Source organism: Brachyhypopomus gauderio, chromosome 7 (assembly GCF_052324685.1).
Source record: "Brachyhypopomus gauderio isolate BG-103 chromosome 7, BGAUD_0.2, whole genome shotgun sequence".
NCBI classification, from domain to species: domain Eukaryota; kingdom Metazoa; phylum Chordata; class Actinopteri; order Gymnotiformes; family Hypopomidae; genus Brachyhypopomus; species Brachyhypopomus gauderio.
In genome coordinates, this window is record NC_135217.1 from 32,203,806 (window position 1) to 32,217,338 (window position 13,533).

General features: G+C 44.8%; 1 protein-coding gene across 1 annotated transcript; it reads right to left on the reverse strand.

Moving 5' to 3' along the window:
- Nucleotides 1–1,931: 1,931 nt before the first annotated feature.
- sacm1lb (SAC1 like phosphatidylinositide phosphatase b) lies at nt 1,932–13,442 on the reverse strand. Its single transcript, XM_077013315.1, has 20 exons — nt 13,314–13,442; nt 12,210–12,307; nt 11,951–12,025; nt 11,531–11,658; nt 8,482–8,631; nt 8,273–8,332; nt 8,004–8,037; nt 7,626–7,727; nt 7,282–7,367; nt 6,492–6,578; nt 6,301–6,369; nt 6,010–6,089; nt 5,820–5,918; nt 5,354–5,492; nt 4,851–4,920; nt 4,629–4,701; nt 4,282–4,375; nt 4,014–4,106; nt 3,831–3,888; nt 1,932–3,626 (listed from the first exon to the last, which is right to left on the reverse strand). Exons 1-20 carry the CDS (start codon nt 13,340–13,342, stop codon nt 3,490–3,492), a joined length of 1,761 nt encoding a protein of 586 aa, XP_076869430.1. The 5' UTR covers nt 13,343–13,442; the 3' UTR covers nt 1,932–3,489.
- Between the last annotated feature and the right edge of the window lie 91 nt (nt 13,443–13,533).

The window sequence follows — 13,533 nt, forward strand, 5'->3', positions numbered from 1 at the left end:
TGGGCCATTCTAACACATGAATATTCTTTTTTTTAAACCACTCCATTGTAGCTCTGGCTTTATGTTTAGGGTCGTTGTCCTGCTGGAAGGTGAACCTCCGCCCCAGTCTCAAATCTTTTGCTGACTCCAACAGGTTTTCTTCCAAGATTGCCCTGTATTTGGCTCCATCCATCTTCCCATCAACTTTGACCAACATCCCGGTCCCTGCTGAAGAGAAGCACCCCCAGAGCATAATGCTGCCACCACCATATTTGACAGTGGGGATGGTATTTGCAGAGTGATGTGCAGTGTTATTTCTCCGCCACACATAGCATTTTGCATTGTGGCCAAAAAGTTCAATTTTGGTCTCGTCTAACCAAAGCACCTTCTTCCACATGTTTGCTGTGTCCTCAACATGGCTTCTGGCATACTCTTTCCATTTCCGGATGATGGATTGAACAGTGCTCCGTGAGATGTTCAAAGCTTGGGAAATCTTTTTATAACCTAAGCCTGCTTTAAACTTCACCAAAACCATATTCCTAACCTGTCTGGTGTGTTCTTTGGACTTCATGATGCTGTTTGCTCCCCAATATTCTCTTAACCAACATCTGAGGCCGTCACGGAGCAGCTGTATTTGTACTGAGATTAGATTACACACAGGTGGACCCTTTTGAGTCATTAGCAGTCATCAGGCAACTTCTGAATGCAATTGGTTGCACTCAGGGAAAATGGGGCTGAATACTTTTGCACGTCGCACTTATTAGTTTTTTATTTGTAAAAAATGTTTTGATTCATGTATAATTTTCCTTCCACTTCACAATTGTATACCACTTTGTGTTGGTCTTTCACATTAAATTCCAGTGAAATATATTTATGTTTGTGGTTGTAATGTGACAAAATATGGAAAAGTTCAAGGGGTATGAATACTTTTGCAACCCACTGTATTTCCACATTTACAAGATTGTCAATTTTCATCAGTATTTCAACATTGGGGCAGTCATGAGGTGTATCTCAATTCAGGGGCTGCAGCCCACGAAGTGCGCATTTGTAGGCCGGTTACGTCACTGCGCCGCGCCGAGGCTGTCCCAATTCGTGGGCTCCTTCTTATGCGGCCGACGAATGTAGCCTTCAAAACCCCGAAAACGAAGGATGCATCTGAGTATCCTTCGCGTCCCACCATACCCCAGGATTCATTGCTCTATGAACAATAAACAGGCGGAGTCTAGTGTACGGGCCGAATAATTCGTTTTTAAATGTCGGTATTTTTTAAATATGGACATTTATACTGCAGTGAGATGCTAAATAACATGCCAGTTATTAATGATATTGCAGGTAAACATGTGCTTTGAGTATTTACTAAAGAGTAACGTTTATAAAAATACATTGAATTTTGTTATGAAGTTATACTTCCCGCCAAACATGTGAATACATGTTCAACGCATTTTCTTTTAGGCATTTGTGGGTGATGTGATATTTGTCGGACAGCTCGCTAACACGTATGTAACGTATGTAACGGGGCAGAGTGTGGTCACGCAAACATACGTCTTGCGAAGACTAGACTGTCTCATTTAACAGCCGTGAGATGCAGCCTACCCGGCCTTCGAAGTGTGTGGCCACCGTGGGCTGCGGTCTACACGGTCTACGTAGGCTGCAGCCCGAATTGAGATGCAGCCACGGTCTGGTGGTAGGGAACGGGTCTTGTGACCGGAAGGTCGTGGGTTCGATTCCCAGGCCTGAGGCCATGACTGAGGTGCCCTTGAGGTGCCACTAGTAATCACTAGTGTGTGTGTGTGTGTGTTCTAACTGCACAGATGGGTTAAAAGCGGAGGACAAATTTTGATTGCGGTGTAAAAATCACAATTGACAAAATATGGCGCACACACACACATTTACTTTTATAGTCATATTTCCCTCTATTTCCTCATATGTCGATATATACAGACAGACAGGTCTTAGTGTAATGTTTTTAATTTAATATTCTTTAATGCAGTAGACAAACTGATGTGTAAATACATTAAACTAGTTTTTGTGAAACAGTGATAAAACTGTCAGCAATCTGTTTATCTGAATCATAGTTCAGTCCAGTATTTCATAAAGTCAGTCACTGAGCTGAAATGGTTGGTTGGAAAAAAAAAGTATATCAGAACGGAAGAACAATACAAAATAATGATTAGCAATTTAATAACGATAATAACGATTTGTCTTTTACATTCTCCAATAAGGCAGATCCTAGACATACCAAGGAAATCCTGCACTGTAAAACAACGTTGCTTATGTACATTTCTCTCTCATGTACAGCACGGCACTCCTTTCCCCAGTTTAAGGCAAACGATCATCCCATAAGGAACTGACAAAGCTACAACCAACCCAGAGAGAGAATACGTAAGTGATGAGGGCAAGTGTGCAGGGGTGGGCAGCAGGTTCTCTGCAGGGAGGTAAGGAGAAAAAGAGAGAGATGCAGTAGAAATGATGCATGGGTCAGTGGTGAGCAGTTTCACTCACCCTCTGTAACCTCAGACTCCAAGGAGAGGATGGAGCTCTGACGTCAGCAGATACCAGCAGCACATCACCACCGATAAGACTGTTGGTCCCAGTGCATGTTGTGGTTCAAATAATTAGTCTCAGACTATGGTCTACCACAGGTTCAGTCTAACTGAACTTTTTGCCTCTCCAATGTGTCATGATATTGCTATTTCACTGGTACAAACTCATCGCAAGACAGCAAACTCATGGAGGGAAGACCATATGATAGACAAAATGATACACGTTAAATAACACTTTGGCCATCAAAGATGTTGCCCACCTCTGACTGAGGTCGGTTCAATAATCTTGTAAATGTGTGGACAGAGGCAGAGAATCATCCTAAACATATTTGGCAGACAACAGTGAGAGGCATGAGTCAGCAGACACACATGCCACCTACTGGCACGACAGCTAAAACATGCATCCATCAAACAGCAAGCTTAGTTGCCAGAAAGGTTTGGGCCAGAAACCTTGTGGCAATGTGGAACTGTGTTAGAAAATCCTTATTTTGTACACGCAATTCTAGGATCCTCAACAGGATTCAAGAATTTAATAAAGAGCTACATTATTATTAGGATGGACTACATGGCATTAAGAGTGGAAGTCCTAACGGGAACTTTTCAAAAAGTCAAAAGGGTTTCGGGGGGTCTAGTCTTGCCAGTGTAGCTTTGCGCTAAAGGAATAGCGCTGCCCTCTGTCCAGTCAGAAATGAGCTGGTCCTCTGTGATGATACTGCCGTGTGGAGAGCAGTGTGTGTGTGTGGTTAACACCACTTGTCTCTGTAACACACACCCCTGTGGCCCCGCCCAGCCCACACTCTTCCTCCTCCTCGTCCTCCATTCACGCTTTCTCGCGGTGTGCGATGATGACGATGATGGACAGGCATCAGTACAGGCTCCAGCCGTGGCGCAGGCGAGAGTAGGACAGGACAGAGGATGAGGATGAAGAAGAGTCAACGGGACCCAGCTGCTTTCCACACACGCACACTCAGTCCATCTTCTCCTTCTGGACCAGCTTGGGTGCGTCCACAAAGTCCCGGCCGTTGAAGAGGATGACTCCGGCCGTGACCACGCTGGACATGCCCCAGAACAGCACGTACGCCAGCGTCTCCGTCCACGTGTCACCTGGGGAGACACACCGTTCTTACCCAGTTAGGCTATTTGTTGTTTCACAAGACAGTGCAAAGTGTCAACAGCAACATGGAGGCATTTAAATCTCCACAGCTGAACTAGCGAAGCACGTTAAAACGAACATTTGCTGCCTACACATCTGCCTGACGGACAATAACAGTGAAGCTGGAGCCACAGCACTCAGCTCAGTTCTCTTACCAGCCATGAGCAGGCAGATGATACACATGGAGAACGCCACCACCATGATGATGGGCAGCTGAGAGAGGGAAAAACAAACAAAACAAAACTATTAGAGTTTCACAAACCCATCTGGCCCATCTTTCCATGTGTGTACATGTCTCATTCTCTCCCACACTCACTCACACTCTCACTCTCTCTCACCGTAAGGAACTTCCAGTCTTTGGGCTCACGAAGGGGACTGTTCAGATCTACCTCATCCACTGCGTAGTTCCCTAAGAACAGGTCGATGGAGTCCTGGGACCGAAGGAAGGAAGGACAGACCGATTAAAAAGGAATAAAGGACATGAAGGAAATTATGGGAACAGAAAGTGAATCAGATTAAAAGTCCTGATGCTGGTTTGCAGTTTGCATGTTACTAAACACATGAGGAAGTGGGTGGCACGCCCAGAACATGTGGGCCTGTTGGCACCTGTCTGAAGCCGTCAGAGAAGTTGTTCTTGTAGTATCTGATCATGGAGTTCCAGCCGTCCATCAGCAGCCCCCACTGGGTCCTCTTTCCTGTCCTGAGCACACACCAAACCCATATACAGTCATTCAAACACCATCTATCAACACTACCCGTCTCTCTTTCTCACGCTCACACACCCACCCGGGCGCACACACACACACACACACACACACACACACACACACACACGACCATTTAAGATTCTGTGGACACATTTGGTGCCAATGTGTTTTTGGACGTGGAGTTGTTCGTTTGATGCCAAAGGCTCGTCGGAGGACACCGCTGTGTGCATGTCAAAGGGCACTCACCGTGTGAAGTCTGTCTTTAGCGCTCCTGTACCTGCATACTGCTTGGCACAGGCATTAGCATTGTCAGCCCATGCTGGAAAGGGAGGGAGGGAGGGAGAGAGAGAGGGAGTGAGAGAGAGAAGCAGAGAGGAACAGGCAGGAAGACAGTGAGGCAGACAACACGCGACTCCGAAAGATTTTTTGCATGCAAATAACTTTTTCAGTGAAAGTGAGAGCCTTCACCATTCTTGTAGATCTTTTCGAAATCAGCTTGGTCTTCAATCCTCTGGCCAATATGAAGGACCCCCATTCTCTGCAGGTAAAGCAAATAGTCAGTAGAAAGTACAAGAAAAAGCACAGCCTTCATCCCCCAAGAGCTGCCCTTTAAAATCACCACCGACCACCAACATCTAATCTTAACACTAGAACACTGATGTAGACGCTCACGTTAGTATGGTCTTTATTAGTAATAACCTATAATTATGTTTGTTTAAAATGTTTATTTTTTAAATTCCGTTTCTTAATGTTTAACGTAGTGCTCAGGCTTGTGTGTTTTAAACTTTGCGAGCTCCAAACTTTAATTGCTTACAAATGACTACAGCTAATGACACAGAACTCTTCAACCTTAAGGGTACAATAAACATACCACACCCACACATCCACCCACGGCCTGGCGGAGAACAGGTAAACACTGAAGGCATATATTCAGGGGGTGTAGCGCTCCGCCAGTGTTTTAGTGGCCTCACCTCCAGCTGAGACTGCAGTGATCGTCTGGCCAGCAGACTCTGGATGACATTGGTACGGTCCAGACAGTCCATGCAGTTGCTGCGAAATGTCCCCTCCTGTTGGACTTGGACTGTTCCATCTACGTCCACCAGGAAGTAACTGTTCACAGAGACAGCCTCATGACAGGAACGTTCTTAGCCAGCTGAAAGCCCAATACATGCACTGCACACTCAAAATGTTACACACACTCCATCTTTGTACAGTCAACAGAACTGCTGTGGAAAAATCCATTAGATCACCAAAACCCTCAAGGTTTCGGTCAAGACCACAAGCGTCCGCACATGATCTGAGGATCTCCCTCATCGAGCCTCATTTCATTAATGCTTTATTATCACAAACACTGAATAACATGGTGCCTTGGTCTTCAACCTGGATGACTCCTGAGTGGCCCTGACAAGTGTCACAAACTGTCTCGTAACGACGTACCCAAACTCATCCTGTAATTCAGCCACCATCTCCACGAGGATCTTCAGGCGATGCCACCTCATTCGGCTGCACTCTTTATGGAAGTCGAACGCCACGTACCTGAAGGAGAACAGCTCCATCAGCACCACGCAAGCAAACACACACCACAGAAGCTCACAGTGTTAGCCGCACTGCGCGACACCTCACTCACTTGATCATGCCGTTGCCAAGGCTTTCCACCATCTTGGCAAAAGCGAGTTCTAGAGGTTTCTCTGAGCCTTTCTGATTAACCTAGATAGAATAAATATACAGTTTTTGGAGTTGCAAGGACAAGGTCAAGGATTTCTTAAAAGCAGTCCTATGTTTATCCACGATGTTGGACTGCACAGAGATGTGGGTGTGTCACAACACAGTGCATGTTCACATCCTGTATTACAGACTGCTTATCAGAGTTGTATAGGGACTGCTGTGAATACTCAAAGGCCAAAATGCAAGTACACACCAAGTTTAAAATGACTTGTCTGCCATAGGTTATGATCTGGGAGTCGAAATGTCTCTGGAACCCATCCAGCTGTAACAAAGAAATTTAAAAAAAGGACAAGCTATTTACAAAATATACATTCAAAATCTCCAATGTAAATCTAGAGGAAGTAAGATCAGAATTTTTTTATCTAAAAAAATATCCAAACTCACATGATTGCCAGTCTTGCTTATTTGTGGTTTGGGTTTGTATCTGAGGTTTGGCCGCTGGGACCAGAAGAAAGGAATGGAGCCTCGTGTCTGGAAGAATGGGGCAGAGACGGAGCACAAATGTGTGTGAGAAAAAGCCCACACATTTCAAGAGAGGCAGCAGGAAGCTTGCAAGCTACATGTCTTTAAAATCCACAAAGACAAAGCTAACGCAGCTAACAGAGGATGAATTCCAGTGGGGAGGAAATTCCATCGTGGTGCTTGTCTATATTTGCCCTTGAGAGCAGTGGAAGAGCCAGTTCTAACTGCTCTGTTACCTACGTGAAACTGAAATGGACTGTAATACTCTTCATACGCTCCAATTCAAATATTCCGTAATGTAATATGACTATTCGATCCATTCTCCTTTCACATCAGGAGATGAGTGAGCAGAGTTCCAGAAACAGCCTCCATTTCTCACGACTGACACATTAATTCCTCCCTCACTGTTGTACTTTCAGACCTGAAGCTGCGGCCCAATACTGTGACAAGTACGTGGTTTGTCCTGGTTCTGCCTACAACCTCTTCAGAACTTTACTGAAGGTGCTTGGCCTTTGTGTGATGCTACTCTGCTGTTTATTACACTCTGGAGGACAACACAAGGTTTCCTTGATGTTGCTGAATCATTAAGAAACCCTGAGCATGGCAAAGCAGCATCACTGCTAAGTGATTCAGTACAGCCCACGTGCTGGTGAACGTGCTGCTGTACGTGCTGGTGCACGTGCTGGTGAACGTGCTGGTTCAAAAGACTCACCTGTACAAAAGACGCCTTTGCACCATTATACTGAACAATCTGCTCCGTCTCCACAAAGTTGGCAGCGTGACCCTCAGAGTCGATTCCTGAAAGGCATGACAGATCGTTATTAGAAGCTCGGCTGGACAGCACTTGTGTCAGCTGCAGACCACACGCACGAGGGAAGGACACCCATCACCTGGCTCAGGTATTATAGAATGTGAAATGCTACACAAATGTGACCTGGCTGGAGTTTCTCTGGAATTTGAGTAGAACCCTTCAGCTGTGGCCATGTCATTCATAGTTTATGTAAAAGAATGTAAATGTAAAAATGTAAACTATTGTATTGTGGGTAAAGTTGACACCTCGGACATAGTAGCGCACACCGGCGCGGAAACAGCTCCGCCTAGAAATGATGTTCCAGTCAAAGTATTTGCCGTTGATGCAGCAGGTTCTCATTGTGATGACTGGGAGGGGCCACAGTTAAGGAGGTATGAAGGACAAAAACCCTACCCACAATTCAGCACTGCCCAGAGGCTAGGCTAGCTGGGAGAGATCCAAATTCTTCAGTTAGTCCCAATAAAAAACAAAAAAACAAAACAAGCTTTGATTTTTATTTGTACCTATGACTTATGAAGCTGATTGTGAATGAAATGAGGAATGTCAGCACGGAGAAAGGTCAAATATGTAGCCGACATTCCTACTATACTAGCTACTATCACCACAGAGTCAGTTAAGGATACAGCCATGGACAACAGGGCAGGCAAATCTGTGCAGCTGAAAGAGAAAGACCAGTGTTAATAATTAAACATGCCAAGTAAGGACTCTCTATCTGCAGGAATGCGGGGCAATAGAGCAGCTTGTAACTTTAGTGAATGTGCTATTTGTCTGAGAAATGGTGATGACACATGATGATACATTTATCCAAGGTCACTTAATTTGGATGATAAGGGGCTATAGTTTGGAACGGGCCAACAGCAAATCTCTTCAGCTCTGACGTTTTCACACTTACCTCTGGCTGTGCGCTGAACTCTCTGAGGAGATGACCATTCCATACAAACCTCTGGTCTGCCTACACACGACAAAATTCAAGTCGAGGTGTTAAAGTGGGCCTCTTCCATGAGCTGGACGTCTCAAAATACACACATCCATCTTTCATATCACTAGAAGCACCCCTCCCCCACGTTCCCAGACTACCCCCCCTGACTAACTGCCCCTCACCCTCTCCAGCAGACTCATCTCCTGGAATTCAGGGCTGGTATTGGCCAGACGCTGTAGCGTGTGCGTGAGATCGTAGTCGGTGGCGAAGTAGAAACCGTCTGTGTTCAGGACATGGTTGATCATAGCTAGAAAGGACTTGTTGTCCTGCATCTGAAGAGTTAAAACATCATACATCATCAGTACATCATACAGCATACATCGCCTCTGAGTTTTAGAAAATGTGCAATCAATCATATTTTGCTATAAAAACCATTTCACAACAATGGTCATTGTTATTTTTGGTTTAATCTACCAACATTAACATGTATAAAAATAACTGGCTCTGAAACAGAAAACAGGACATTCCAACCAATAATAATAATAATAATAATAATAATAACAATAATAAAAATAAACTTTCCACTTATATAGCGCCTTTCAAAGTACCCAAGGACACTTTACAGAGAAATACAAAAAAGAACAAAGACAAGAACAAAACAGACAAAAATAAAAACAATAGAAAGAAAAACAGAAATCCCATAGAACAGATCCAAGTTGAGGAAGTTGTGAGAAAATGTTGATTAAATAGATGGGTCTTTAGTTGAGCCTTGAATGTGTTGAGAGATGGTAAGAGATGGAGGGAGAGGGGAAGAGAGAAAGGAGGAGAGATAGGGGGAGAGAGTTCCAGAGGGTCGGAGCCGCCACACTAAAAGATCGACCACCCATGGTGCTTGAATCTGGGAACAACTAAGAGACCAGAGTCAGATGACTGAAGCCGGTGAGTAGGGACATAGTGGTGCAAAAGATTAGCCAGATATATGGGAGCCAAGCCAGAGACTGCTTTATACTAGTACTCGAATTATGTACTGGATACAGAGATTTATCTGAAGCCAATGAAGACGCTCTAAGACAGGTGTTATATGGTCGTACTTCCTTGACTGGGTCAGAACACGAGCAGCAGCATTCTGATCAGTCTGAAGGGACCGAAGAGACTTAGAGGGGAGACCATAGAAGAGAGAGTTGCAGTAATCTAGTTTAGAAGTGATGAGAGCGTGAACCAAGGTTTCAGCAGAATTAGGAGACAGAAATGAACGAAGGCGGGAGATATTGCAGAGTTGTAGGAAGGCTGACTTAGTGAGTGAATGTATCTGAGGTTCAAATGAAAGAGTCGGATCAAACAGAACTCCAAGATTACGTGCAACAGGGGTTGAATTGACTGGCATACCAGCAACAGTAAGTGATGTACTGGCAAGGGAAAGGGCCACAGACTACCGATAATAAGATACTCAGTATTATGAGCATTTAATAGAACAAAATTAGCATGCAGCCACAGGTTGAGTTCAAAGATACATTTAGTGATGGATGGGGGTGGGAAAGGGGCATGAGGCTTAAAGCTAAGATAAAACTGAGTGTCATCAGCATAGAGATGGAATTTTAATCCATACTGCTGTAACAACTCACCTAGTGGTAGAATATAAATGGTAAAGAGCAGTGGTCCTAGCACCGAGTCCTGAGGAACACCCTGAGCAACCAGAGCTAAATCTGATTTACAATTACCCAAGCGTATGAACTGACGCAGAGCCGGAGTGGCTAATCGGGAGATTCGGGAGGATTCCCGATGGGCCGGCTCATGTCAATCTCTAGTTTGGGCCGATTGGGAGGGAAAAATAAGTTTGGGCCGGATTTGGGCATGAAACTCCTGGGCTGAAAAAGTGTCCCACTCCGGCCCTGAACTGACATCTATCCGAAAGGTACGAAGTGAACCAAGACATAACGGTACCAGAACACCCAAGTAGATTAGATATTGGGCGATAATTACTTAGAAAAGTAGTGTCAAGATTCTGTTTTTTGATAACCGGAGTGATGGCAGATGTCTTTAAATCTAATGGAACATGGCCAGAAACAAGAGAAAGATTAACAAGATGACAGATAGAGAAGGATAAAGAGACGCCCTGTTTAAGCATAGATGTAGGTATAGGATCAAGAATGCAGGTAGCACACTTAGAACTGGTGAGGAGATTAATTATATGAGCATAGTTAACTAAAGAAAAAATGGAGAATGACAGAGAGGGCAAGACAGTCATCTGGGAGGAAGTGGAGAAAGAAGAACTACGTGATTGATCCGTCAGCAGATCCTAGTAGATAACTGAGACTTTGTTAGTGAAAAACTAAGAAATGCGTTACGTTGATCAGATGTAGGGGCCAGAGGAGATGAAGGGGGACGTAGAAGATTATTAACAATTTAAACAGTCGCTTGGGGTCGGAAAAAATAGTTATTTATTGCAGACGTGTAATACAGAGCACAGGCTGAGTTTAAGGCATCCTTATATTTGGTCAAGTGGTCAATATAAGCCTGGTGATGAACAGGCAAACCAGTTTTCTTATATAGCCAAACAAGATGCCTGCCCGTAGTCTTTAGAACACGTAGGTCAGGTGTGAATCAGGGTGATATGTGGGTGGAGGGAACATATCGAGTTATCACAGGAGTTCAGAGTGTCAGAAAGGGAATGATTGTAGATAGATAAGGCAGTATCAAGATTGAGAATAGAGGGAACGAGGGGGAAAAGGAGATGATTCTAGGGCAGAGAAGAACACCGAAGAGTTTACAGATGATAGTTTACGGTAGGACGAGCTGTATATGCCTTATATGGGCTCTAATTTAAACACATAGTACATTCGACAGACCGTAAACAAACAGCGTCATAACACCCCCCCCCCTCCCCCCCCCCCGCTAAAAACAAGCATAACGACATCACTGTAACACGATGATGGAAGCCATCAGCATGAAAATCACAGTAAAGGAACCAGTTTGTGACTCGGCTTTAAGAAAAATTCTGCATGCTAAATGCAAGTGCTCAGTGTGGTGATGAAGGTGATGAAAGACTCCCAGGTGTGCAGAAACTCTGCTCTACAGGAAACCCACTAAAACACCAGGCAGAGTGGCAGCATGAACGCTTTAGCTAAACTCAGAGTAGAAAAATGAGAGTGCAGACACAAACAGCACCTGGCGCTGGGACTAAACCGGGAGAGGCATTTTTAGAACGCAGCGCACGAGTGCGAGCAGCCAAACCTCATTGTCGGTGAGGTGCAGCACTGTCTTCTTATAGGAGATCACATCGAACTCCACCGCCTTCCAAACCACGTGACCCAGCAGGTCACCCACTTTCCTTTTCTTTGTGATCACGATGAGGTACATGCCTGAAACGAGGCGTGCATGCAAATGGAGGTACTGTTAAGAACAAAAAACACTGCAGCCCTTCCTATGACTGATGAAAGAAAAACAAAAGTTCAGGCTAAACACGCTGATGTGGCTAGCACAAGTGCAGTTCCCCGGTGAAACAGTTGGTATTATCAAAATGATTATTTCATTGTGTGACATCATGCTAGCTTCTTCCTGCCAGTTTTCATTGACTGGTAGGTGTGTTATGAATTGATACGCCCATGGAACGGTGTCACTGGCTTACAAATGCAAGCGCTGTGTAGTACCAACCTGCCACAAGGCGTATGGTTCCCATGATGCCACATATAGGACGCGTCACAGCTGACGGTGGGATATCCTTCCTCCCTGCGCAACAACCATTCAAAGCAAAATCAAATCCAAGTGTGATTCAGTGGCCTGCAGAGCACGAGAGCTGGAACTCCCCAGAACACTCCGGAACATCATGGAACAGCCAACTAACCAACCCTTGTGCATTGCTGTGGGTGGCCAGTGTCTCATTAGAGCATCAACCAGAGTGCTGCTATCTTACCTGTGAGGGTCATTTCTGTGGACACCCTGTCAATGGTGAGGACTTCGTTGGCACCATCGTCGCACGCCTCGACGTAAAACTTCTCAGGGGTGATGTGCCTACAAAAGTCCAGATCAAGACACTTATAAGATTAGCGCAGATCAAGTAACACAATGACCACAGTTGTTCACTAGTCTCCAAGTGCCATGTGACAACCACATCTACAACATCACTTGACCCATACTGCGTAATGTATTGTCATTTACTCAGTACAGGCCACTAAAGAACATGCTATGACTTACGAAAATGGCAAAGTGGGTTAGAACAGGAATTTATAAACTACTATATGTAGGCTATAGTGGTGTAGTAAAAAAACGTATTTAAAAGACACTTCAAACGTGGAAAGTGAATTAATATATTATTTTAGGCCTACAAGATATCTTCTTAATAATTAAGCACACTAACTTGATTTAAGCTCAACAACACGAGATACAAATAACCTTTTTGGCGCTGTAACGTTGGATTTTGCGTATAACTCGGTGACACTAAAAGATGCGCAATTCCTGCACGTGTCAAAACAGCAGCGATGGGAGAGGAGCTGGTGTCAAAACATGAATCTCTCCGATTTCACCCCTCCATCTGACCTATCCTTGATGTGATCCGACCCACCTCGAAACCTGTTTTACCTGCAGTAATCTAGATTACAGTAGATCACAGGTACTTTCACAGCGTGTGGACTATATCAGTGCCATAAGGATGTTCACCCATAAGACACGTTGATTCAGGAACAGCCAACCAAGCTGTCCAACGATATGTATTTAACCTTCGGTCTAATAAGCAGGAGTCGATTTAATATGAACCCCTGGTGCGTGTAAAAGTGTCGCTGCCATCCAAACGACCCCCCGCTACTGTAAACACCACACGAAGCCACATTCATTTATTTATTTAGTCATCACACACCAGCTCATGGCACTGGAGAACAACCTGGTTTCTGACGGGTAACATTAATCACAGTACCGCCTCTGCAGCTCCACGTCTCGCATGAACACGACCTGATCTGGCTGCGAGAATAGAGACAGCCGTTATGAAGTGCAAATGTAAATAATCAGGCGACAAGACACTCACAAGCTGAGGCTGGTGTAGATGGCCGCCATCTTGCCGTCCGCTCCAGCCTTGGTGACGCGTCCGTCAGTGTGAAGGCAGCCGCAGCACAGCACCAACGAGCCGGAACCAGTCTCACACCTTCACTTAAAAGTCTCGCAAAACTTATACCAGACCTTATATTAAATTATCTGTTTGTTTTGTTTTTTCACACCACCTCAACTAGCATCCAGCGACAACAAAA